We start from the raw sequence: 27,744 nt of genomic DNA, 5'->3' as shown, positions 1-27,744 counted from the left end.
TCTATAGTTTGTCAGTAAGGGATCCTTTACACATATTAATAGCTGTCATAATTTGGGAGTTGGTTTGTGGGCTCCCATGATACCCAAGAGTCGAAGTACTTTGGTTGTCATTTCTGATATGTCCTTAATGTATGGCAGCGTGACCAGTGTATCCGGACATGTTGTGTCTTCCTGTTGTGGTCTGTCGTGGAGATATCAGTGGACTATGCTTTCTGGGTTCCTGTTGTTTCTGAAGACGTTGTGTAGGTGTTTTTATTCAGCTTTGCACAGCTCTAGGCTGCTGCAGTGTATTGTGGCTCTCTTGAACAATGTTCTGATGCAGTTCTGTTCGTGGGTGTTGGGATGGTTGCTACTGTAGTTGAGTACTTGGTCTATGTAGCTGGCCTTCCTGTATACACTGGTCTGCAGCTCCCACTTGGCCATGTGTTCGACCATTCTGTCCAGGAAGGGGAGTCGGTTGTTCTCTTCTTTCTTGGTGAGTTGTATGCTGGTAAGGATGTTGTTTACCAGTTGATGGGTTTCTTCTAGCTGTGTGCATTTGGTAATGATCAAGCTGTCATCTACGTAGTCAATCCACCGTTTTGGCTGGATAGTAGGCAGTGCTGTGCTTTCCAGTCTTTGCATGACAGCTTTTGCTCTTAGTCCTGATATCAGTGATCCCATGGGTGCTCCATTGATTTGTTGGTATACCTGGCCATTGAAGCTGAAGTGAGTCGTGAGGCACACATCCAGGAGGTTGAAGGTGCTGTCTTTGCTAATGGTGTTGGTGTTGTTGTTGCCTGCATTCCTGTCAACATATCCATCCTAGGGCAAGCCAAATCGACACATGCACAGGAATTGCTGGAAGCCTGGCACTCGACCTGGAAGTCCATTGACAAACAGGTCGAGTTGGACCCCATATACCAACCACAAAGAAACAGAACCAGCGACAAAACAGGAAATAACATCACCAACCCCAGCAGATGCAGACACATAAATAGCAAGTGGGACAGAACACCAATGCTTCACTGGAGGTGCACTGATGATGTAACCTAGAATGGTGGCAAAACATCTACGATCAAACTCAGCTCAGTGAGCAAGTCAACATCCTCATGGCAGGAGTGGATGTTTGTAGATGTGGTACCAGTCAACTGGGGTGCATTGACTTGGATGATGTCAAGCTTCTTGAATGTTGTTGGAGCTGCACTCATCTGGGCAAATGGGGAGTATTTCACCACCTTTCTGACTTATAGAGGCCGAGAGATGTTCAGCACGGAAACAGGCACTTCTGTCCACTTATCCATGCTGATCAGATATCCTAAACCAATCTAATCCCATTTGCCAGCACTTGGTCCATATCCATCTAAACCCTTTCTATTCAAGTAACCATCCTGATGCCTTTTAAATGTTGCAATTGTACCAGCCTCCATCACTTCCGCTGGCAGCTCATTCCATACATGCACCACCCTTTGCATGTCCCTTAGGTCTCTTTTAAATCTTGCCCCTCTCACCCTAAACCTATATCCCTCTATTTCTGTACTCCCCCAACCCAGTCAGAAGACCATGTCTATTTACCCTATCCATACCCATCATGATTTTATAAACCTTGAACTCCATCTGCCATAGCTCTGCTCATTTACTTTATATTTTATCCCTGTGTAGCTACACATTCACATCTATGCTACATTCAATGACTCCAAAGGTTGTGTAACTGATGAAGTTGGATATCCTTCATCCTTAATCCAAGTCATTAATGTTAGTAATCAAAAGCTGAGGCCTCGTTACAGACCCCTGGGTGACATCACTTGACGCATAGTGCCAATTAAAGAACAATTAGAGCAAATTACTGACACTTGTCACAAAGTTACCTCTAGTTTTTTTTGTGTGCTGATTCTTTGTTCACAATCTTTTCTCAGGTCCCTTCTGTAAATCAATACAGACACAATGCAAAGACATTTCCCTGTCCACCATGTTAGAGATTTCCTTGGCAGTTCATCTGGATTAGACTGAGACTTATCTGACCGTCACAAATCCATACTTATCCACTGACCGATACATATCCAAACTCATTTTAAAATTGGTGACTGTGAATACTGATTAAAAAGCAGGAACTGCTAGAAATACACAGCCAGTTAAACAGCATCTGTGGAAAGAGAGAGAGAGAAGCAGAATTAATGTTTCACCTTTCATTTTGAAAGAAAACCTAATATTCCATTCCCATTGTTTTCTGACAGGCTTCGGACTCATTTCCCTCCAAGACCTGTCAATGACCTGGAGAACGAATGTTGGATTTCCACGTCTTCTGGTGCGAATAATGCACAAGTCCAGGCTACGCTATTATGGACGACCCCAAACAAAGGTGGACTTTCCATATCAGGTCAGTGATCCCATCTGTATTCACTCCCCGATGTTCTGAAGGCTTTGAAATGTTCCTCTGTTTAAATCCTGATCCTGAACTTTCATGTTTTGCAAAACAATTCCAACATTTAGTGCCCAACCTAATTGCCCAGAGGGCAGTTGAGAGCAAACCACATTGCTGTGGGTCTGGAGTCACATGTAGGCCAGACCAGGGAAGCACAGCAACTTCTTTCACAAAAGGATATTAGTGAAATGGATGGGCTTTTCTGACAATCAACTATGGATTCATCAACTGATGCCTAATTCCACATATTTATTGAATTCAAATTCCACCATCTGCCATAGACAGGATTTGAACCCAGGTCCCAAGAACATTGCCAGGTCTCTGGATTAACAAGCTAACCAATAATACCAGTAGGCCATCACCTCCCCTGATAAACTATCATTCCCTGACTGCTTTATGTGGCTCAGTATTGAATTTTGCTGCATAACATGAGCAAAGTTAAGGTTCTCACCCACAAGCTGTGTGCTGGAAAAGCCTCTTCACCCTGTAGAACACGCAGCCCCCACCACTATCTTTACGTGTTCAATATTTTCTAATCAGCCTGTTCAGGCACATCTCTGAAGCAGGAGGGATTGAACCTGGATCTCGTGGTCGCGAGGTAGGGATATTACCACAGTGTCACTGGAATCCCCCTGTTGGGCTTTCCAACCTCTGATAAACCATTGACACTAGTTTGCAATCAAGCTCCCAATTGTATTACAGCAACTTGATTTAAACATATTCACAAATGGCCTGCCTGTGTGAAGAGGGACTCTCAGGCATCAGAATGTCTGTCATCGTATAAATGATGAACAAACAATTGCCATGTTGCCATTTATCCCCTGACCCTCTCCATCCTGTTGTACAGAGATCTGTACATTAATGCATCGATCAGTAAACGCTAAGCAGTATATCTGTTCAGTTATGCAGTATCAACAAGTTGTTCTTAATTTATCTTCACTGATATCTATACAGATAGTTGAACTTCTTACCTCAAAAAAACCCTTTGTATTTACTTTTTGACTTTGTTAAAAGCCACTGGGGTTTTTTGATGTGTTCTTTAGAGGTGTAATTTCTTGTTTTAGGTTTACCTGTGGTCCCGGAGGTAAAGGGTTGTAATGGTGTGGTACAGCATTTGGGGTAAAGCAAACCCATTGTAGAGATGGTGATGTACATCCCGCCCATCGGACTGTGACTGTGTCTAAGATTTCCTTTTGGCTTTTGCTGTAGGCCTACTTTGAAGTAGCTGATCAGTCGGGTATGATGCCACTGGTTTTGTGGAACTCTTTGTGTCCTGAATGGTACCAGTCCCTGCACGTTGGCACAGTTCTCCTGCTGCACCGGTACTCAGTTAAACACAGTTACCAGATGAGAACCTGGGCCACTCCACGTGACCCACAGATAAAGAGTCTTAGAACCATAGGTGAGAGTACCACATTCACTGTTATCTAACGTAAGTGCACTGTGCATTAAGTATTATTCTACGACATAGATATCCCACATTGTTTATTCTGTAAGCACAAAAACCAGCTTACTGGTCAGTTAGCTGGCACCCATTAGTATCAGAGCATAAAAGCTTCAGTACTTTTGTCTTTGATTATCCCTCCATTTCCCTCTCCCTCCCCATGCACCCACTCCCCCACCATTGTCTACCTTTCTCTCTCACCGTCTCTCTCTCTCCCCCTCCCTCCCCTTCTCTCTCCCCCACTTTCACCCCCCCATCTCTTTCCCTCTCTCTTCCCCCCCCTCTCTCTTCCCCCCCTCTCTCTTCCCCCCCCTCTCTCTTCCCCCCCTCTCTCTTCCCCCCCTCTCTCTTCCCCCCCTCTCTCTTCCCCCCCTCTCTCTTCCCCCCCCTCTCTCTTCCCCCCCCTCTCTCTTCCCCCCCCCTCTCTCTCCCCCCCCTCTCTCTTCCCCCCCCTCTCTCTTCCCCCCCCTCTCTCTTCCCCCCCCCTCTCTCTTCCCCCCCCTCTCTCTTCCCCCCCCTCTCTCTTCCCCCCCCCTCTCTCTTCCCCCCCCTCTCTCTTCCCCCCCCTCTCTCTTCCCCCCCCTCTCTCTTCCCCCCCCTCTCTCTTCCCCCCCCTCTCTCTTCCCCCCCCTCTCTCTTCCCCCCCTCTCTCTTCCCCCCCTCTCTCTCCCCCCCTCTCTCTTCCCCCCCCTCTCTCTTCCCCCCCCTCTCTCTTCCCCCCCTCTCTCTTCCCCCCCCTCTCTCTTCCCCCCCCCTCTCTCTTCCCCCCCCTCTCTCTTCCCCCCCCTCTCTCTTCCCCCCCTCTCTCTTCCCCCCCTCTCTCTTCCCCCCCCTCTCTCTTCCCCCCCCTCTCTCTTCCCCCCCCTCTCTCTTCCCCCCCTCTCTCTTCCCCCCCCTCTCTCTTCCCCTCCCTCTCTCTTTCCCCCCCTCTCTCTTCCCCCCCCTCTCTCTTCCCCCCCCTCTCTCTTCCCCCCCCTCTCTCTTCCCCCCCCTCTCTCTTCCCCCCCCCTCTCTCTTTCCCCCCCCTCTCTCTTTCCCCCCCCCTCTCTTTCCCCCCCCCATCTCTCTTTCCCCCCCCTCTCTCTTTCCCCCCCCTCTCTCTTTCCCACCCCCTCTCTCTTTCCCCCCCTCTCTCTTTCCCCCCCTCTCTCTTTCCCCCCCTCTCTCTTTCCCCCCCTCTCTCTTCCCCCCCCCTCTCTTCCCCCCACCTCTCTTCCCCCCCCCCTTCTCCCCCCCCCTCTTCCCCCCTCTCTCTTTCCCCCCCTCTCTCTTTCCCCCCTCTCTCTTTCCCCCCTCTCTCTTTCCCCCCTCTCTCTTTCCCCCCTCTCTCTTTCCCCCCTCTCTCTTTCCCCCTCTCTCTTTCCCCCTCTCTCTTTCCCCCTCTCTCTTTCCCCCTCTCTCTTTCCCCCTCTCTCTTTCCCCCTCTCTCTTTCCCCCCCACTCTTTCCCCCCCACTCTTTCCCCCCCACTCTTTCCCCCCCACTCTTTCCCCCCCACTCTTTCCCCCCCACTCTTCACCCCCCCCACTCTTCACCCCCCCCACTCTTCACCCCCCCCCCCTCTTCGCCCCCCCCCCCTCTTCGCCCCCCTCTCTCTTCGCCCCCCCCCTCTCTTCGCCCCCCCTCTCTTCGCCCCCCCTCTCTTCGCCCCCCCTCTCTTCGCCCCCCCTCTCTTCGCCCCCCCCCCTCTTCGCCCCCCCCCCTCTTCGCCCCCCTCTCTCTTCGCCCCCCTCTCTCTTCGCCCCCCTCTCTCTTCGCCCCCCTCTCTCTTTGCCCCCCTCTCTCTTTGCCCCCCTCTCTCTTTGCCCCCCTCTCTCTTTGGCCCCCTCTCTCTTTGGCCCCCTCTCTCTTTGGCCCCCCTCTCTCTTTGGCCCCCTCTCTCTTTGGCCCCCTCTCTCTTTGCCCCCCCCTCTCTCTTTGCCCCCCTCTCTCTTTGCCCCCCCTCTCTCTTTGCCCCCCCTCTCTCTTTGCCCCCCCTCTCTCTTTGCCCCCCCTCTCTCTTTGCCCCCCCTCTCTCTTTGCCCCCCTCTCTCTTTGCCCCCCTCTCTCTTTGCCCCCCTCTCTCTTTGCCCCCCTCTCTCTTTGCCCCCCTCTCTCTTTGCCCCCCTCTCTCTTTGCCCCCCTCTCTCTTTGCCCCCCTCTCTCTTTGCCCCCCTCTCTCTTTGCCCCCCTCTCTCTTTGCCCCCCTCTCTCTTTCTCCCCCTCTCTCTTTCTCCCCCTCTCTCTTTCTCCCCCTCTCTCTTTCTCCCCCCTCTCTCTTTCTCCCCCTCTCTCTTTGCCCCCCTCTCTCTTTGCCCCCCCTCTCTTTTTCCCCCCTCTCTTCTTCCCCCCCCTTCCCCCCCTTTCCCCCCCTTTCCCCCCTCTCTCTTTCCCGCCTTTCTCCCTCATCCCACCTTTCTCCACTCCCCCCCTCTCCCCCTCTCCTCCTCTCTCTCCCCCCTCACTCCCCCTTCCCCCTCTCTTCCCTCTGTCTTCCTCTCTCTCTCTCTCTCTCTCTCTCTCTCTCTCTTTCCCCCCCCCCTTCTCTCTCTCTATCTCACTGTCTCTGCCCTACCCTATGACTATCTAGCTAAATCTCTCCCTTTTTAACTTTTATCCAACTGTGCCTCTTATTTAGCTTTACATTTCTCTGACTCTGGTCCTTGTCTATACTTTTCTGATTCATTCTGTTTTTAATTCCCTTTTCTATTAATAATTCATTTTGCCTTTCTTTTCTTTGTCTCCTTCACTTCACCTCTTGCTTTACCCTCTTTCTCTCCTCTCTGACTCTCTCCAACTCTATTTGTCTAGAATGCCTGAAAAGTCAGTTTTGCAGAAGTCCATTTGAATCATGCTAATTATATTGCTCATGCACCTTGTTGTCAAATCATATTTTTTGTGATTTTTTAAATCCAATTTCATCTCTGGCTTTTTCTCTTCTTTTTGTTTCTGGTTTGTTGTTTCCAATTCCCTTGAACAGGATTGCACAAATCTCCCTGTGAAATAGTATCATGGAGCTGAGAAAGAGGCCATTTGGCCCATTATGTGTGTGCTAACTGATAGGGTCATTCAGTGTGATCCATGCCCTCACCAACATACCACCCACATTTTAATGTGACCACTGAATGTGTCAATAACAGACTCCTTTGTCTTCTCTTCTAATAAGACCATAAGATGTGGGAACAGAAGTAGACCATTCAGCCTATCAATACTACTCCACCATTAAATGAGATCCTGCTCGATCTGATAATTCTCAACTGCATTTTCCAGCCATTTTCCCCATAGCCCTTGGTTCCCTGATTAAAAGTCTGTCTATCTCATCCTTGGATATGCTTAATGACTGAATCTTGATAGCCCTCTGCAGTAAAGAATACCATAAATTCACTGAGAGGGAAATTCTCTCTCTGTCGTAAATGTGTGACCCCTTATTTTAAGATTATTCCTTCCGGTTATAAACCAGAAAAGAAAATAACCTTTTGACATCTATTCTGTCAACTGCTCTAAGAATCTTGGATGATTCATTCAGGCTACCTTGCATTCTTCTCAACTCTAATGGACACAGACCCAATCTGTGGACCCATAAGGGGTGGCAAGGTGACTCCGTGGTTAGCACTGCTGCCTCACAGCACCAGAGACCCATGCTCGATTCCAGCCTTGGGCGACTGTCTGTGTGGAGTTTGCACATTCTCCCCGTGTCTGTGTGGGTTTCCTCTGGGTGCTCCCATTTCCTTTCACAATCCAAGGATGTGCAGCTCAAGTGAAGTGGCCACGCTAAGTTGCCCATGCAGTTCAGCAATGTGTAGGTTAGGTACATTAGTCAGGGGTAAATGTAGAGGAATGGGTTGAGATGGGTTACTCTTCAGAGGGTCGGTATGGGCTTAGAGTCATAGAGATGTACAGCACGGAAACAGACCATTTGGTCCAACTCGTCCATGCCGACCAGATATTCCAACCCAATCTCGTCCCACCTGCCAGCACATGGTCCATATCCCTTCAAACCTTTCCTATTTATATACCCATCCAGATGCCATTTAAATGTTGCAATTGTACCAGCCTCCACCACTTCCTCTGGCAGCTCATTCCACACACGCACCACGCTCTGCATGAAAAAGTTGCCGCTTAGGTCTCTTTTATATCCTTCCCTTCTCACCCTAAACTTATCCCCTCTAGTTCTGGACTCCCCACCCCAGGGAAAAGACTTTGACTATTTATCCTATACATGCCCCTCATGATTTTACAAACCTTTATGAGGTCACCCCTCAGCCATTGAAGCTCCAGGGAGAACAGCCCCAGCCTGTTCAGCCTCTCGCTGTAGCTCAAATCCTCCAACCCTGGCAACATCCTTGTAAATCTTTTCTGAACCCTTTCAAGTTTCAAAACATCCTTCCGATAGGAAGGAGACCAGAATTGCACACAGTGTTCCTAACCAATGTCCCGTACAGCCACAACATGACCTCTCAACCCCTGTACTCAATACTCTGACCAATAAAGGAAAGCATACCTGACACCTTCTTCACTATCCTATCTACTTGCGACTCCACTTTCAGGGAGCTATGAACCTACACTCCAAAGCCTCTTTGTTTAGCAACTCTCCCTAGGACCTTACCATTAAGTGTACGTGTCCTGCTAAGATTTGCTTTCCCAAAATGCAGTTTGACCAAAGGGCCTGTTTCCACACTGTAAGGATTCTATGAATCTCTCGTCTCCTCTCCTAAGACAGTCCCTTCGTACATAGTGCCACCTAGTGAAGCTCCTCTGGATGGTCTCCAATGCCAGTATATCATTGGGATTATCAAAACTGTTTGAAACAAATGTTGATAAAGTAGATGGAGGAGGTTTGTCTGAACATTTTGAGAATCGGATTGCTGGTATTAATATGATTTCCCAAACCTCTAAATGGACAATCCTGCCATTGGACACCTCCAGTATAGAGCTGTGCTCATGGCATGCATTGGCTATTGAATCAAGCTCTACTCCTGAAAGAGCACAGTATGTCAGATTCCCTGGTTTCAGCTCTCAAATCAAACAAAGAACTGCAGATGCTGGAGATCTGAAATGAACATCAGAAATTGCTGGTGAAACTCCGCAGGTCTGCCAGGGAGAAAGCAGTCAAGTCCTGTGACTCTTCTGTCAGAACTCCGAAGACCCTCTGAACTCGAAATGTTAGCTCTGCTTTCTCCCTGCCAGACCTGCTGAGTTTTGGCAGCAATTTCTGCTTTTGTCCCAGGTTTACAGCAGTAGCCCAGTGGGAGTAAACTTGACTTTGAGTTGGCAGAACCCAGAGTTCTATTCCCAGTCAGAATACCTCAGCACAAAGTGAATAGGAACAGGATACACCTACTCAGCATGTTAAGCTGATTCCACCGATCATGGCTAACCATCTCTGCCACTTTCCTGTGCCATCCCCTGACATTATGAGTCCACAGTGTTGAATTGTACCCAAAACCGGAGCTTCCACAGCTTTCTGGAGAATTCTAAAGATTTATCACCCTCTAAATGAAAAGGTGCCCCCTCGACTCAATGTGAGCTTATATCTTGTTTTAGACGCACCAGCCATCTTTCCGCCCCGTTACAGCCTGTGCAAACTATTTTAGCTTCACTGAAGTTGTCTCTCATTCTTTGGAACTTCTGGAAATGCGATCAGACTCCTCAAGCATTCCTCGAAAGACAGTCGCACCATGGTGGTGAATCCCAAATGCGTTTTCTCCCTGATTAGTATATCTCTCCTTTAGTGAAGTACTGAGAGCAAGTTGCACTGTTATAGGTGCCATGACTATCCAGGTCATCTGGTATTGCTTGAGGGAGCAAGGACAAGGGGAAATTATGAATCGTGCCACCTGCATCCACCTGAAGAGGGGAAACCTCACTTCTGTTTAACAGCTCTTCTGAAATGAGACACCTCTGGCCGTATAGAGCTTCCTCAGTGCTGCACTGGAGTGTCAGTCTGGGGTTTGTCTTCATCCTTTGGAGTGGAACTTGAAACCAGAACCTCTTGACTGAACTGAATGTGCTACCACTTGAGTTAAGTCTGATCTAGAGTGTCTCAGTCAGGCAGAGCACCCTAGAAAGACGAGCAGCAAGTAGAGGACTGCTGTTGTTTGCTGGTAGCTACATGTTGAGCTAATTAAACACCAAAAGTATTTCACCCTTAGAGTCACCCTTGGATTATCCCTAAGCCTTAGTCCTTGCCAAGCTGCAACTCAACACAGTCAATACTTATCTCATCAACAAATACTATTTAGATGAATGATCTGGTCATTATCTCACGGCTGTTTGTCGGTCCTTTCTGTATGTAATCCTTGTACCAGTATTACAGCAATGTTTAAAAGGCTTGTGACCCTTTGGGACAGCCTGCCATAATGAAAGGTGCTACAAATCTTGAAGTTGGACATGTTTATAAAGAAAACAGAGAGAGAGAGAGAGAGTGCACCTCATATGAGTCAAACACTGGCCTGTGGCTGTCTCAGCACCTTGATTCAGAAACCTTACAGAGTGCCGACGGGTTTCCCCCATCAGCTAGTCTCCAGAAAATCTGTTATTTCTGAAGGTTTTCCGTTAACTTTCTGCTGGATTTGATTTCAGAGATCTGCCTGAATCCGCGAGACCCTCGTGCTGAAATCCAGATCGTGCCACATCAGCAAGTCAAAGCAGAGTGGAGGTTACCTGACATTAAGTACAATTTTATCACGAGGTACTATTCCCGTATTAGATTCCCTTTGAAATTCATCACCACTGCATCATGGTGGCTACTGCTAAACACATGAAGCGATGCCAATGGTTTTATGTCAGTGATATAGCTTACACTAACTGGTTGCAGTCTAATGTGCAGTGAGCTAAGTTTACCCACACAGTAAACAATCATTTCCTCATGTACCTGGACTTACACGGCATTGTATTTCAAAACACCATGTTTGTTCATTTGTTGGATGTGAGCCAAAGCTGTCAAAGCCAACATTTGTTTCCCATTCCCAATTCTCTCAGCTCTCTCGACTAATTCAGAGCGCACGTAAGAATTGATTACCTTGCTGTGGGTCTGGAGTCACCTAAAACCAAAAGATTTAGGTGCATCAATAGGCCATTCAGTCCATCACGTCTGGTCCAGAAATAATTTGGAAGTATCCAGGTGAGTGTTTTGCTGAAAGTGGCCTTGCAGGTGGAGTTGGTGGTGCAGAAAGTGTTTGCCACGCTTGCCTTCATTGGTCGGAACAATGTGTATGGAAGTTTGGACATCCTGGTGCAGCTGTACAGGATGTCGGTGAGGCCAACTAGGCACCTGGCACCCCTAGGTCTCCTTGTTCGGCAACACTCGCCAGGGCCTGACCATTAAGTGTATAAGTCCTGCCCTGGTTTGCCTTACCAAAACGCAACATCTCACATTTATCTAAATTAAACTCCATCTGCCAATCGTCAGCCATTTCAACCATTTGATCCAGGTCTCATTGTATTCTGCGATAATCTTTTTCACTGTCCACTACAGCACCTACTTTGGTGTCATCTGCAAACTTACTAACCAGGTCTCCTATATTTGCATCCAAATCATTTACATAGATGACAAAAGGCGATGGACCTAGCACCGATCCTGTTGCACACCGTGAATGAAATTTCTCTGGAATGCCTCCAATACATGAATCCCAGGGATGAACCTGCATTGCAATCCCTCTCTGACACATCTGTCCCTCCTTACTCAGTGAACTACTGCAGGAGAGCAGTACTGTCATGGGTGCAATGAATGGCTGGGTGATCTGTTTTAGATATTGTGTGAGGGGATGTATCAACTAGGACATGTAGGCCGATCCAGATAGGGATGGCAGATTTCCTTCCCTTAAGGTGCAATAGTGAAAACCGATTGATTTTAATAATTTTTGCAGGATTTTAACGGATTTATGAATTGAATTTAAATTCCGTTAGCTGCCGTGGTGGGATTTGAATCCTTTGTCTTGAGACCATCAGTCTCCATTGCAGGTCCCGTGATATTATCACTTCACCACTATCTCGCCATGACACTGTGACATGTCTCCTGCTTACCCAACAAGTAGCATTTATTTCTATTATGATTTATTCTCCCAGCCTGTTCAGAAAGCCATCTTGGCAGCCTCGCAATCCTGCTGGGTGATGACAGTCTGTCCAGAAGTTTAATAGAAGCCACAAACAATATGTGGACAAACCTTTTAGTCGACAGCAATGGGCAAAATGGGCAGCACGGTGGCACAGTGGTTAGCACTGCTGCCTCACAGCGCCAGAGATCCGGGTTCAATTCCCGCCTCAGGCGACTCTCTGTGTGGAGTTTGCACGTTCTCCCCGTGTCTGCGTGGGTTTCCTCCGGGTTCTCCGGTTTCCTCCCACACTCCAAAGATGTGCAGGTTAGGTGAATTGGCCATGCTAAATTGCCAGTAGTGTTAGGTAAGGGGTAGATGTAGGGGTATGGGTGGGTTGCGCTTCGGCGGGTGCGGTGTGGACTTGTTGGGCCGAAGGGCCTGTTTCCACACTGTAAGTAATCTTCAATGTCTCAGTGGTGTCTTATCCTGCACCCTCAGGATATCCTGAAATGTTCCACAGTGGGGCGTTTTGAAATACGGTCACTTCTGTAAAGTGGGCAGATTCTCGCGATTAGTTTGTGAGCAGCAGACCCTTCGAGCAGCAGATGAAACAATGGCGGTTTGCTCTGTGCTGGTAGTGGTCATGTTTGTGGAGGCAGGATACTGGGGAAGCAGCTTTTCTGTTGTTCCTGAAGACACATAATCTTCCACACCTACCTTAACCGGAAGCCTGGGTTGAACACACCCCTGAGTGAAGGTACCTCCAACACTGTTGTACTCTTTCCAAGTCTGCACATTGATCTTCTCTGGGTGCTTCGGTTCCTTCCACAGTCCAAAGGTGTGGGGTTAGTTGGATTAGCCATGCTAAATTGCCCATAGTATCCAGGGATGTGCAGACTAGGTGGTTTAGTCATGGGAAAATGCAGGGTTACAGAGATAGGGTAGGCACTGGGTCTAGGTGGGATGCCCTTCAGAGAATCGCTCTGGACTCAATGGGCCAAATGGCCTACTTCCACACTGTGTAGGCATTCTGTGCTCTGCCACTGCAAATGATGCTCTGGAATGTGGATAGACAGTATTTGTTATTGTGGACCAATCCACATTATGAAGACTCTTTGTGGCCAACCTTTCCTCCTCAGTTCCCTCACTATAGTCTGTCTTTTAGTTCTAATCTGTGTTCTCTTGCCAGTCTTAGAAATAACATTTGCATGCACTTCAAATCAGTGAGTGCAGTTGTTTTTTATTAAGAAGTACGCATGATGTTTTCTAATGGATTCCTGTTCAGAAAATAAATGCTCCAGGCAAATTCTTCTGTGAATCAACTAACTGCACATTTACAATAGTTCAGTATATGTTCAGCTTGCAAAATGATCTAGTCAGCTGTTTCATCTTAACTTGTTTTTTCAGGCTGGAGTTGGATCAGTTGTCTGAGGGTTTCACATGCGATATTATTGGACTTGTCACCTTTGTAGGGAGATGTCAGCGAATAAGAAGGGAAGGTAATCTTTTCAACGTGCTGACAGTGGGAAAAATTCAGTATGACAATACCCTGTTTAACTCCCATCTCTTTTTTACCATGACAAAGACAGCAGTGAGGATTTCTACTTGTACCGCTGGGTGCATGCTGTAGATGGTAGCACTGAGCAACCTTTTGTCCTGGAACTGTTTGCAACTTCACAGCCAGAAACCTTTCAACAGATTCATCCGAGTAAGTTATGTTTTGTCTTTTTGGTAATCAGCTGCAACTGACTGGAATTAACTAACTTGTTCCAAAATGAACAATGTGCATGTTATGCATTGCCTTTAACAGTAACTTGCATTACCTTTAATAACAATTTGTATGCATGTAAAAGCAAAATATGATAGAAATCTGAAATAAGAAGGGAAATATTGGAAATACTCCTCTGATCTGGGTAGCCTCTGTAGCAAGAGAAATGGACAAGATGAGTTACATCTTACTGGAAATAGTGTAATTTTTCAGTGAGTTTTGTGGATGGTTTCTTTCTGCAAGGCCTAGTGAGTTTTCCCATGCAATTGTCCCAAATTTGTCTCATTACCTATGCCCTCATGCCTCTATAGCACCACGGTCCTTGAATGTTACCCGATTCTCCCATTCACCACAGGTGGAAGGATGTCTTGGGATCCCTGGCACCAGTGCCATCTGTAAAAGGCCACTGTGTGCCCAGTCAGGAGCTGCCCTGCCCAGTCGCTGTGAGTTGTTGTGGAGATGGCATAAAAGGGTGAATTAGTGCACCCACTTTACAGACAGATACTTGGAGAAGCTGGTGGTGCAGAGGCGCAAGCGTTTCTTTCCATAGTCACTAGTCCATAGACCAGTCAACTTCGTATTGCCAGCAATATGTTCATCTGGGCACTTCCTTGGCTTAAAATGATCTGTAACTTGAAGTTCAATTGCTTCTTCTTCGAACAGTTATTTACACGCTGCCTGGCACAGGTGTCCAGTTACTTGCTTTCAAAACATACATCACCGTTGCCAGAACTCTGTTTTTTAAAAACAATTCCTTCTTATTTCAATGCACAGTTCAGTATTGAAAACCACAAAAATTAAAAAGCACTGTAATACTCCATAGCAGGAGAGTTAGCATCTAAACTTAATATTGCTGACCACATGGCCTTTAAAATTAGTACTGATGTCAAATCCGAGAAAGCCAGATCCTTTAGCATTAACAATGGAGATCCTATATGCCCCCTCAAGTTGACGTAAAATATTTCTTGGCACCATTGCTGGTGTCCTGGCTGAAAGTACAGATTGCCCGGTCATTACCACATCGGGGTTGCTGGGAGTGTGTTGTGTGCACGTGTTGTTGCTTTTCCATCTTCACAATGAACACCCTCCCCCTCCCAATCAGCGTTCCCTGTAAACTGTGTGCGCGGACAGCTGCTCTGATGGTCCACGCATGGCGTTTGATGTCAGCACGCCAGTTGCAGCATTGATGTCTGGATCCAGCCGGTAAGAATATTCGAGGGAATGCTGCTCCTCGTTTTGGGGCAACCGTAAGAGCTGTGCCAATGGAAGCAACCCTCCTTACAGACAGTACTTTCCTTTGCAGTGACTTACTTGGTGTGCACCCAGATGAGGTTGGTTCGAGAATTGCGACCTGGTGGAGTGATTACCACTGTTCCCTATCTCACTACCTCCAATGAAAGTCAGATCTCTATCTCAGGTGGGTTCCCTGCTCCTCCAGCTCTGTGCACGTGCGTGAGAAACTTTGACCATTTCCGAACATTGTAGTCAAGGACAGAGTCAAAAGGTGTGGCCGCTGGAAAACCACACCCAGTCAGGCAGCATCCGAGGAGCAGGAGAGTCGATGTTTTTGGCATAAACTCTTCATCAGGAACTTCACCTTGACGTTGTATTCAAGGAAGCCTGGTGCTTACCACCATCTCAAGGGACATTAAAGATAGACAAAGGCGTGGGAACTGGAGCAGTAGATCAGCCAGTAAAATGACCAAAGAGCAGACAGAGACTCGGACCAATAAAACTAAGAGGAAAAGTAGGCAGGGGGAGGTTGCTGAACATGGTGGGAATGGCAGTGTGAGGTATATTTGTTGTAATGCAAGGAGGATAACGGGTAAGGCAGATGAACTAAGAGCTTGATGAGTACATATAACATATTCCTGATGAAGGGCTTATGCCCAAAATGTCAATTCTCCTGCTCCTCAGATGCTGCCTGACCTGCTGTGCTTTTCCAGCATCACACTCTCAACTCTGATCCCCAGCATCTGCAGTCCTCACTTTCTCCATAAATAACGATGACGTTGTAGTTATTCCAGAGACTTGGTTGAGAGAGAGTCAGGTTTGGCAGCTTAACGTTCCGGGATTTAGATGTTTCAGGTGAGTTAGACAGTGATGTAAAAGAGTGGGGGAGTTGTGTTACTGAATAGGGAGAATATCGCGGCTGTACTGAGGGAGGACATCTTGGAGGGCTCATCCAGCGAGGCCTGATGGGTAGAGTTCAGGAATAGGAAGGGTGCAGTCACTTTGCTGGGATTGTACTACAGGCCTCCCAACAGCCAGCGAGAGATAGAGGAACAGATGTGTTGGCAAATTATGGAAAGATGTTGTAGTGAGTGATCTTAACTTCCTGTATTTGACTGGGACTCCTTAGTGTCAGGGGCTTGGACGGGGTTAGGTGGATCCAGAATGGTCTTTTGAAACAGTATGTAAACACTCCAACTTGGGAAGCAGCCACACCAAACCTGGTATTAGGGAATGAGCCCAGCCAGGTGATTGAAGTTTCAACGGGACGAACATTTCGGGAGCGTTGAACATAACTCTATAAGTTTTAAATTGCTTACTGATAAGGATAAGGGAATCATTAGGTGAAAGTATTAAATTGGGGGCAGACAGATTATAATATTAGGTAGGAACTGGGGAATGTGTTTGGAGGTGGCTGTTTGAGGGTGAACTCACATCTGGCACATGGGAATCTTTAAAAGGGCCTGTGAAAATGAAGGGTAAGGATGGCAACATTCTGGAACTTTGGATAATACGTGAAATTGAGAGCTCAGTCAAAAAGAAAAAGGAAGCATACATAGGGTTTGGGAAACTGAAGATAGACAGTTTCCCAAAGAATATAACAATAGCAAGAAAGAACTCAAACAAGGAATTCGGGTTAAAAGGGACCATGCAATGTCTTTGGTAAACAGGATTAAGGAAAATCCCAAGATGTTTTATACATATAATAATAGCAAGATGGTAGTTAGGAAAAGGATAAGTCCACTCAAGGACAAAGGAGGCAATTTATATGTAGAGCTGGGGGGATGCCCCTTAATGAATACTTTTCATTGGTATTCATATAGGAGAAGGATATGGTGGGTGATGAGGCTTGGGAGGAATATGTTGATATTCTGGGGCATATCAATATAAAAAAAAGGTGTTGGGTGTTTCAAAAAGCATTAGTAGCCAAGTTCCAAGGAGTTGACAGAATCTATCACAGAATGCTGAGGTCCACAGGTGAGAAAATACTGGGGCCTTGTACAAAGTCCTTATACCCTCTTTAATCACAGAAGAGCTCGCAGAGGACTGGAGAATAGTCAGTGCTGTTCCTTTGTTTAAGAAGAGCAACAAGGATAATCCGGGAAATTACAGGCTGGTGAGCCTTATGTGAGTGATAGGTAGAGAAATTGTTGGAGAAGTTTTTTAGGGATAGGATTTACTCAAATTTGGAAAAATATAAACTTATTGGCAATAGGCAGCATGGCTTTGAGCTGTAAAGGCCATGTCTCACAAACTCCATTGAGTTTTTAGAGGAATTAACAAAGATGATTAATGAGGTCAGGGTGGTAGATGTTGCCTGTATGGCTTTTAGCAAGGCCTTTGATATGGTCCTTCATGGCAGGCTGATACAAAAGGTGAAGTCAAATGAGATGCACAGCGAGCTGTTAAGATAGATACAGAACTGGCTTGGTCAGAGAAGATGGAGAGTAGCAGTGGAAGGGTGTTTTCCGACTAGAGACCTGTGACCAGTGGTGTTCCTAAGGGATAGGTGCTGGGACCCCTGATGTTTGGAATTTTTATAAATGATTTGGAGGAGAATATAGGTGGCCTGATTAATAAGGTCTTTTGATGACACAAAGATTGCAGTGGCTGCAGATATTGAGGACAGTTCCAAAGGGTGGCGAAATGGCAAATGCAGTTTAATCCGGACAAATGTGAGGTGATGCATTTTGGAAGATCTAATACTGGAGGGAAGCATACAGTAAATGACAGAACCCTGGGAAGCATTAACATACAGAGGGATCTAGGCGTGCAGGTCCACAGTTCCGTGAAAGTGGCAACACAAGTGGATAAGGTGGTCAAGAGGCATATGGCATGCTTGCCTTTATCAATTGGAGATTAGAGTATAAAAATTGGCAAGTCATATTGCAGCTGTATAGAACTTTAGTTAGACCGCATTTGAGGTAATTTTACACCACACTAGCAGAAGTCTTTGAAGAGGGTACAGAAACAGATTACCAAACTGTTGCCTGGTTTCAAGGGTATAAGCTATGAGGAGAGATTGGACAAACCTGGTTTGTTTTCCCTTGATTACCAGAGGCTGAGGGGTGACCTGATAGACATTTACAAAATCATGAGTGGTATGGTCAGAATGGATCATCAGCGTCTTTGTCCCAGGCTAGAAATGTCAATTATTGGAGGATTTGAGATAAAAGGAGGTAAGTTTAAAGGAGATTTGAAAGGCAGGTTTTTTACATAGAGAGTGTAAGTGCTTGGTGTGTGCTGCCAGTGGAGGTGGATACAATAGCACATTTAAGGGGCATTTTAACTGATATATGACCGAGCAGGTTATCGAGGGATATGGACCATGTCGAGGCCAAAGTTCTTTAATTTAGAAAGGGGTCATGTGTCAACACAGGCTTGATGGGTCAAGAGTCCTGAGCTGTGCTGTTCTTTGTTGTAATAAACATTAGCCTCACTGGTGATACACTTCCGGACTGAGCAAGCAAGACAGAACCAGGATGCTCCTACAAATGTATTTTGATGCTTTTAAGCCCTTTATTCAAAATGCCATATGTAAATTTTACGAAGACATGTAGCACAGAATGAGACCACGTGTCCGTTTGTGGCTCTGCTGGTGATTAGAAAGATCTGTCCAATTGGTTCCATTCCTCCTTTCCTTCCCTCGTGTCCATCTGAATTTTCTCATTTGAGATATTCATCCAATACCCTTTTGAAAGTTACTAATCAATTACTCCCACTTCTAGTCATAACAATTCATGGCCCCAAAAACAAAAACAAATTGTTCTCATCTCACCTCAGTTTCCTTTGCCAATTCCATTCATTCATGTCTGTCCAGTTCTGGTCACCCTGTTATAGGAAGGGTATTATTAAATTGAAGAGATTTACCAGGATGTTTGCTGGGAATGGAGAGTGAATTATAAGGAGAGACTAGATTGGCTGGCATTTTTTCACTGGAGCCTAAGAAGTTGAGGGATCTTTTTATAGAGATTTATAAAATTATGAGGGGTATAGATAAGGTGAATGGAAGATGTCTTTCCCTAGGATGGATGATTTCAAGATTAGATTAGATTACATTACATTACATTACAGTGTGGAAACAGGCCCTTCGGCCCAACAAGTCCACACCGATCCGCCGAAGCGCAACCCACCCATACCCCTACATTTACCCCTTACCTAACACTACGGGCAATTTAGCATGGCCAATTCATCTTACCTGCACATCTTTGGATTGTGGGAGGAAACTGGAGCACCCGGAGGAAACCCACGCAGACACGGGGAGAATGTGCAAACTCCACAGTCAGTCGCCTGAGGTGAGAATTGAACCCGGGTCTCTGGCGCTGTGAGGCAGCAGTGCTAACCACTGTGCCACGGTGCCACCCACTATTAGGGAGCATATTTATTAAGGTGAGAGGAGAAAGATTTTAAAAAGATAATTTTTACACAGAGAGTGGTTCATGTGTGGAATGAACTTCCAAAGGAAGTGATGGATGGAGGTAGTTACAAAATTTCGATAAGTACGTGAATAAGAAATGGTTGGAGTGATGTGGGCCAAGTAAAGGCAGATGGGACTAGTTAAGTTTGAGATTATGATCGGCATGGACTGGTTGGACCAAAGGGTCTGTTTCCATGCTCTATCACTCTTGATGTTGGGTTTCAATAACTCAAGATTAATATGGCGATGAGGACAAAGCAAGTCCAACATGCCATGTCGCCCAATGTATACCCTTTCTTCTTCCACTCTGATTCACTGGTGTAAAGGTGAAATTTGCCATCACTCGTTAGTGAATGTGAAACCTGCCAATAGCTGTGTGGTCTTTAAACTGTGACTCAGCTGTCTTTATTATTCAGCCGCGGTGACTGTTTCAATCAACCGCGTTTCAGTGTTACATTATACTGTCCTTTGCACTGTTCTTCAGTTTAGAAAGTGCAGCTCATATATATTAAAAATAAATTGCAGCGCATGAATAGAACCCTGTAATTTAATCATGGGATTCAAATGACTCACAATTCATTTGGGCTTCCCACTGCTGAGAAGCTGTGTTGTCATTTGAAGCCTGGAGTATAAATTATAAATGAACTGTTCCCAATGTTCCATAATACTTTATAATTTCAAAAGGCTCAGCAATGATGTTTCAAACTGTGAAATACACCAGTAAAGGTGACTTTAAGGATGAATCATTTTTGCTTGAAATTTCATTTACCTTTGGTGAACCCAAGTAATTGTGTAGGGATAATTATCCATGATTAATTATCTCCTTTGCTGCCCGCCCACTTCCATTTCTCATTTACAATTTGCTCCATGGTGACATCACCTGAAAACGCAGTGTCCGTTTCCATGTGGATGACCTCCAGCTCGACCTCACCAATTCCTCCCTCGTCATCTCCATGGTTTCCAAATTATCAAATTATTTGTCTGATATCCAGCAGTGGACAAGTTGAAATTAGTTCCATTTAATTCTCGGGATGAGCAAAGATTGTTGCCATTGCAACTCAATTTTGATGCTTTACTCACACTACCAGAGGTGAATTCAGTAGAGATGTAACAGCATAAAAGGAGGCCATTTTTCCCATTGTGTCTGCACTGGTACTTAGAAGAGTTGTCCAATTGGACCCAGTTCCCCTTCTCTTTCTCCACCTCCCTGCGGGTTTGAAGTTGTTAACCAATGCCCTTTAGTACATTACGTGTGAATCTTCTCCCACTGTCTTTAAAGGCAGTGTATTCCAGATCATTACAATTTACAGCCCACTGATAGATTCCCCATAGCTCCCCTTCTGTTCTTTTGCCAGTTGGCTTTGATCCCTGCTACAAACACTCAGCTCCCATCTCCATCTCTCTCCCTGACAACTCTGGTGAATATCAACTGTTCACAAACTTGTCATCAGATTTAATCCCAAGATAAACCTTCAATTTAAAATATCCTTTGATGTGGGCTTTCCTGGAAAGGTGCTTATGTGGGCTGTCACTGCAAGATTACTTTTTCCACCTACCCAAGGGTGGGGGTTGGATGCCAGGTGGGTGAAGTGCCGGAGGATCCAGGGGTATAAGATTGCAGGTGGTTGGGGGTACAATGCCAAGTAGATGGGTGCCAGGTTGATAAGGTAGTGAGCTGGCAGGAGACCGGACGGTGGATGGGTGAGGTAGCAAAGATGCCAAGTGCATAGAGAGAGGGTGGTAGGCATGGGTTAGGGGTTGGCTCAGGCAAGAGAGTGGAGAGATGTTTGGGGGGGGGTGGGGGGGAGGGGCGGGGGGGGTGGGGGGAAGGGAACCTGGACCAGATTTGGAGTTGGGCATCATGGGAGTTGGAGGGGGTGGGGGGGGAGGCATTGGGTTCAGAGGGAGTTGCGTTTGGACTCAGGGCAAAGAGTGCTGACATTGGGTATGGGTCAGGGGCATCCCTCTCGGAGTAAGCCAGGAGTTAAAGCGGCTTTTAATCCTCTAACATTTCCTGGCTAACTATTCCAAAAAGTCAGTCGCAAACATCCGAAGGAGGAGGAGACTTTCTCAGTGGGTTGCAGATGCCAAGTAATTGCCCATCTGAAATTTCAGTGTCAAGTTCCTGGGCACCTCCCGCATGGTCAGTACGTTGGGATTTCTGCATATTCTAGGTGTGCATCTTCCAGGCTACATCTGACCGCCCCCTATCCAGAAATCTGGGCCATTACCTTCCAGTCTATGCCATCAAAATTCTTCATAATTTTAAAAACTTCATTTAAATCTCCTTTGTCTGCTCTGGGGCAACCATTCCTGTTTCAGCAGTCCCTCCTCAGAAGCGAAGTCCCTCATCCCTGCTATTGTTGTAGTAATTCTCTGCACCTTCAACAAGCTAAAGGGTTAAAGGCAAACAGGAAGGGAGTGCAAGTAAGAGGGAGGCGATGGCCTCGTGGGATCATTATGAGTTTATTAATCCAGAGACCCAGGTGATGTTCTGGGGACTCTGGTCAAATTCTGCCATGGCAGAGGGTGGAATTTGAATTCACAAAGTGTCCAATGACTGTGAAACCATTATTAATTGTCAGGAAAAAACCCATCTGATTCACTTAAATCATTTAAGGAAGGAAGTCTGCCATCCTTACCTGGTCTGGCCTATATGTGAATCCAGACCCACAGCAATGTGGTTGAGTCTTAACTGCCCTCTGGGTAATTAGGGATAGGGATGAATATTGGCATAGCCAGTGAGACCCACATCCCGTGAAGGAACTAAATTGGTTCATACTGCTACCTCATAGCGCCAGAGACCCGGGTTTGGTTCCAGCTTTGGACAACTGTCTGTGTGGAATTTGCACATTCTTCCCATGTCTGCGTGGGTTTCCTCCCACAGTCCAAAGATGTGGACGTTAGGTGGATTGGCCATGGGAAATTGCTCACAGTGTCCGGGGATGTGCAGAGCATTAGTCATGAGAAATGGAGGGTTACAGGGATAGCGCATGTGGGTAGGTCTGGGTAGTATGCTTTTCAGAGGGTCAGTGTGGACGCAATGGGCCAAATGGCTTGCTTCCACACTGTAGGAATTCTATTGTTCCATGAATTTTAAAAAAAGGTGACTGAATAACTCTGTCTGAATAGATCCTCGCTGTTACTACGGACTGAATGGCCTCCTTAGCACATGATGTTGCTGAGGTAATGAGTCTGTTTGTTGAGCACAGTAACCTCTTGATGATGTGAGTGTTAAAGCTGCTTGGTAATAATTGCTGTACGGTGACCAGTGCTGTTCTGACTGACCTCCTTGCACTCATTCTCATGATGTTCATTTTCAGGGCATCACAAAGGCCAGCCATACACAAAGGACCCCAAAGTCCAGGGCTTCATCCGGTGGGTAAAAGGGCAGCACGAGAAGGATGTGATGAAGAGTTCTGTAATTGGCGGTTACTATTCCTTCCCTCCAGCCCCAAAGTTATTTCAGGAATACTGTAAAAATTTGGATGGTAAGAATTGTATTGGACTCTCTGCACCTTGAATTCCTTGATGGTGTCCCTGACCTACTGTCAAAATAATGAACTCTAGTAAGGAAAACGATTGAGCTTCGTGTCCGAGGCAGAACGTCCCCCGGGGCTGCTCTGTGTACCATCGGTCCTCCTCACCACACCACCCCCCCCCCCCCCCCTTTGATCGATCCTTGTGTCCTCCAGTTGAGTCCATTTCTGGGTTGAGACATTAAAATAAAGCCCCTGTGCATTTTCACGGGTGTTATGAAAGCTCCCATGGGTCTTTTCCAAAGGAGTTACCCCTGGTGTCCTGAATAATATTTATCCTGCAATCAGTAACGCAAAAAGAAAGCGTCAGGTTATCTGGTTATTGTCTCATTACTGTTTGTGGAAGCTTGCTGTGCACAAATTGAGCTGCTGTGTTCCAAAGTGCTTCAATGGCTGTACAGTGCTTTGGGACTTCCTGAGGTCACAAATATCACTATAAAAATGCAAATCCTGTTTTTCTTTACGCAAGAGGATGATCTTGACTCTCAGGGCATTATGAAGGATAATGGATTGCCCTACGATTTCCAACTTGCTGTATTCAACTTTCAGAATCTGCGGCGGAGGATGACCAAAAGCAAATACTGGGCATAGTACAGGGTTGGCTCTACATTGATTCGGACTGGTTAAACATTACTGTGCTGTGAGCTATCACTGAATCAGTCTGATGCAAACATGTGCAGCTTTGTGAGAGCACCTTATGTCTTTATAAACACAGGTGGCTACAAGAGCAGGTCAGGAATACCATAGCGCATAACTCACCTCCTGACTCCCCAATTCCTGTTCACATTCTACAAGGCACAAGTCAGGAGTGTGATGGAATACCCCCCACCTGCCTGGACGGGTGCAGCTCCAACAATGCTGAAGAAGCTTGACACCATCTAGGACAAAGCAGCCCACTTAGTTGGTACCACATCCACAAGCATCCACTCCCTCCACCACTGACACTCAGTAGCAGCAGTGTGTACTATCTACAAGATGCACTGCAGAAATTCACCAAAGATCCTTAGACAGTACTTTCTAAGTCCACAGCCACTTCCATCGAGAAGGACAAGGGCAGCAGATATATTGTCAAAGAGTGTGGTGCTGGAAAAGCACAGCTCATTGGGCAGCATCCGAGGAGCGGGAGAATCGACGTTTCAAGCATAAGCTCTTCATCAGTCATTCCTGATGAAGGGCTTATGCCTGAAACGTCAACTCTCCTGCTCCTCGGATGCTGCCTGACCTGCTGTGCTTTTCCAGCACCACACTCTTTGACTCTGATCTCCAGCATCTGCTTACATTACCAGACCAATGGTAACATAGTGCTAGTATCACTGGACCAGTGGTAACAGTGCTTATATTACCAGACTGGCATTAACATAGTGCTTATGTTACCAGATCAGTAATCCAGAGGAAATCAATACTGTGGTTCCCTCACCAATAATGCTTCCATAAAGCTCACCAATAAAGCTCACTTTGTCACAGCAGATATATTAGAACACCACCCCCTGCAAGTTCCCCTCCAAGCCACTCACCATCCTAACTTGGAAATATATCGCTGTTCCTTCATTGTCACTGGGTCAAAATCTTGGAATTCCCTCCCTAAGGGCATTGAGGGTCAGTCCACAGCATGTGGACCACAGCGGTTCAAGAAAGCAGCTCACCTCCACCTTCTCAAGGGCAACTAGGGACGGGAAATAAATGCTAGCCACATCAGTGACACCCACATCCCACAAATTAATAATTTTTTTAAAAAAACCTCAGCCTTTTTTTCACAATTAATACACAGGCTGTGGGTATCGCTGGCAAGACCAGCATTGATTCACCCTCCTGAATTGCCCTTTCAGAATCAGGTGGTGAGGTGTCTTCTTCACCATCTTCCTTGGCCCTTTCTGAGGGCAATTAAGAGTCAACCGCATTGCTATGGGTCCGGAGTCACTTGTGGGCCAGATGGGACCAGAATGGTAGCTTTCCTTCCTGAAAAGATTTCAGCTAACCAAGTGAGATTTTGTGCCAACGTGTAACATTCTCTGGGCACCATTACTTTCAATAATGGTTTATTCTGGATTTATTTAATAAATAGAATTTAAATTCCTCCAGCTACCACACTGAATCGAGTCTGTCGATTATTAATCTAGGCCTTTGGAATGGTAAAATATTGCTGGAAAGTCTCAGCAAGTCTGGAAGCATTATTGGTGAGGGAAACACAGTATTGATTTCCTCTGGATTACTGATCTGGTAACATAAGTACTATGTTAACGCCAGTAAGGTAATATAAGCACTGTTACCACTGGTCCAGTGATACTACACTATGTTACCATTGGTCTGGTAATGTAAGCACTATTTTACCACTAGTTTAGTAATATAAGCACTATGTTATCATTGGTCTAGTATTATAAGCACTGTGTTAGCACTGGTTTGGTAATATAAATGCTCTGTTACCATTAGTCTGGTAATATAAGCACTGTTACCACTGGTTTGGTAATACTAGCACTATATTACCACTGTTTGTAACATAAGCACTGTGTTACCATTGTTCTGGTAATGTTGGCACTATGTTATCATTTCCATTTATCATTCATATGGAAGTGTTTACTGGTGTTGTCACATACATTCAACAAATGTGTCATCTTTGACCGATAGTTCCTTGATAAGAAACCTGAATTAATCCTGTCAGTTACAAAAATCTGTCACTGCTTTGAAACATCAGAAAGCCCAGTTGTGGCCCTGCAGCAGATAATGTTTTACTTGTTTATTTATGAAGTGCTTGTGTTTACTATGAGGCTGTTGGTGGTTTAACCTCATATCCAAAATGGGTTTTAATTCTCCAGCTGAGGCTCTCTTGACCTCCACCAGTCAATTGAAGAAGGAGATTGAAAGTCTGCACTATAAAGAGCACAAGAGGTTTATCCTTCAGGGAACCATCGTTGCTGTTCAATACGTCTGTCACACAGAGCCGGCTGTGAGACTGGGAGCAGTGCCCATTCAGGTATGGTTAGCTCACTGCTGAAGTTTGGTTCAGTACTTACCAGTGGTTTTACTTGAAGCCACTGGAGATAATCATGTCCCTCAAATCTGCAACCTGGCACCCTTTCCAGTGACATTTATTCTTTCACAGAATGTGCCCACTACTGACATTTGAAGTCGAGTCCGAATTGCCCGTGAGAAAGTGATGGCAGAGCAGAGATGTCACGACCCCGCCTGGTGTAGGTAGACCCCAGATGCTGCTAGGGCGGGAGTTCTAGGATTTTGACCAGTGGCACTGAAGCAACAACGATACATTTCCAAGTCAGAACAGTGAAGTGAACTTGCAGGAATTGGTTTCCCATGTATTTGCTGCCTTTGTCTTTCTAGGTAGTAGAGGTGATGGGTTTGGAAGGTGCTGTTGAAAGAACCATGACGAGTAGTTGCAGTGCGGCTTATAGATGGTACGCATGCCTGCCACAGTGGAATGTAGTGCCAGTCAAGCAAGCTGCTTTGTCCTGGATGATGTCAACTTATTTGAGTGTTGTTGGTGCTGTACCCATCCAGGGGAGTGGAGAATATTCCATCATACTCCTGATTGTGCCTTGTAGGCAGTAGACAGCCTTTTGGGAGTATAGATCAGAGTGGTGCTGGAAAAACACAGCAGGTCAGGCAGCATCCGAAGAGCAGGAAAATCGACATGTCGGGCAAAAGCCCTTCATCAGGAATAGAGGCTTTTGGGAGTCGGGAGGTGAGTTACTCACTGCAAAATTCCCACCTCTGACTTGTTCTTGTAGCCGCTGCTGATGAAGTACAGTTTCTGTTCAATGACATCGACAAAAATGTTGTAAGTTTAAGGTTTTGGCGATGGTAATGTTATTAAAAATCAAAGGGAGATGACTAGATTTTCTTTTGTTTGAGATGGTCATTCCGAGCAATTCTGTGGCACAAATGTTACTGACTATCTGTCAGTCTGATTCTGAGTGTTATCCAGAATTTGTGAATGGTGTCAATCATTGTACAATCCCTGAAGTTGCTGTTGTCACCATGAGTGGACTTGTCAGCAATTAAACACCTGACCTGTTTTATTCGTCATGCTAACTCTTATCTCTAATCAATTAAAATTTTTTTGCATTAGGAATACACCCTAATAAATTAACCTTACTCCTCTGATGTGTTTCATGGCATTGTTTGTAATGAGAGAACTCTGATATTGATACTTTACGCAAAATGTTGAGAAAGGCGAGTGAAACTCATTCCAAGTCACACTGCAAATAGGGAACTCTCCAACCAGTAAATATTACATGAGTTGGCTTTGCCAACTCAACATTTTACATTTCATGAACTTTGCTTCCCCTGTCATTGTGATTCATAGTGACCACATCTGTCGCAAGTGTTGGTTGCTTGAGGAACTCTGGCTCAGAGTTGGAACTTTGAACACTGCAACACATCAGGGAGAGAGAGGGTTACCAAAATGCTGTGTTTCAGGAGGCAGTCATACCCCTTAGATAAACCACCTCAATGGTCAGTGATCAGGGACAGGAGGGTGGGACTACAAGTGAGAAAGATAGAGGGATCCAGGAGGTAGTGCTGAAGGAACCTCAGCCCTTTAGCCTGTTGAACAGGTTTGAGATTCTTGCTCCCTGTGTGGATTAGAGCAGGGGCTGTAGCAGGGATGGGTAAATTGACTAGAGGATTATCTGAAGGACACGGGCAGAGAGCATTTCGTTGGGTTAAGTGAATGCTGGATAATCATATGTTGGATAACATAGTTAGCCAAGCATCGGGACCTTGCGATCTTGTTCGGATAATCCAAAATGCAGTTAATTGAATGCCAGATAATCGAGATTCTTGTGTATAGGATTGTGGTACAGGGATCCATTCAAGAGAGGGAAGAAGAGGGAAATGTCGTTGTAATCAAGAACCGTATAGGTCAGGGAAATAGACACTGTTCCACTGGCCAGGATCGAGAGTCCCAAAGATTA

General features: G+C 46.0%; 1 protein-coding gene across 1 annotated transcript in view; it reads left to right on the top strand.

Moving 5' to 3' along the window:
• Window positions 1-27,744, top strand: part of radx (RPA1 related single stranded DNA binding protein) — an 88,227-nt gene that overhangs the window by 21,773 nt on the left and 38,710 nt on the right. The window contains exons 5-10 of the mRNA XM_072595573.1: window positions 10,406-10,514; window positions 13,267-13,358; window positions 13,445-13,567; window positions 14,931-15,044; window positions 22,601-22,768; window positions 25,627-25,784. Of these exons, the coding sequence (XP_072451674.1) occupies window positions 10,406-10,514; window positions 13,267-13,358; window positions 13,445-13,567; window positions 14,931-15,044; window positions 22,601-22,768; window positions 25,627-25,784 (764 nt within the window). The remainder of the gene's footprint in view (window positions 1-10,405; window positions 10,515-13,266; window positions 13,359-13,444; window positions 13,568-14,930; window positions 15,045-22,600; window positions 22,769-25,626; window positions 25,785-27,744) is intronic.

This window comes from Chiloscyllium punctatum, chromosome 25, assembly GCF_047496795.1.
Source record: "Chiloscyllium punctatum isolate Juve2018m chromosome 25, sChiPun1.3, whole genome shotgun sequence".
Taxonomy (NCBI): Eukaryota; Metazoa; Chordata; class Chondrichthyes; order Orectolobiformes; family Hemiscylliidae; genus Chiloscyllium; species Chiloscyllium punctatum.
The sequence above is the reverse complement of the archived record's forward strand: the minus strand, read 5'-3'. Positions and strand labels throughout refer to the sequence as shown.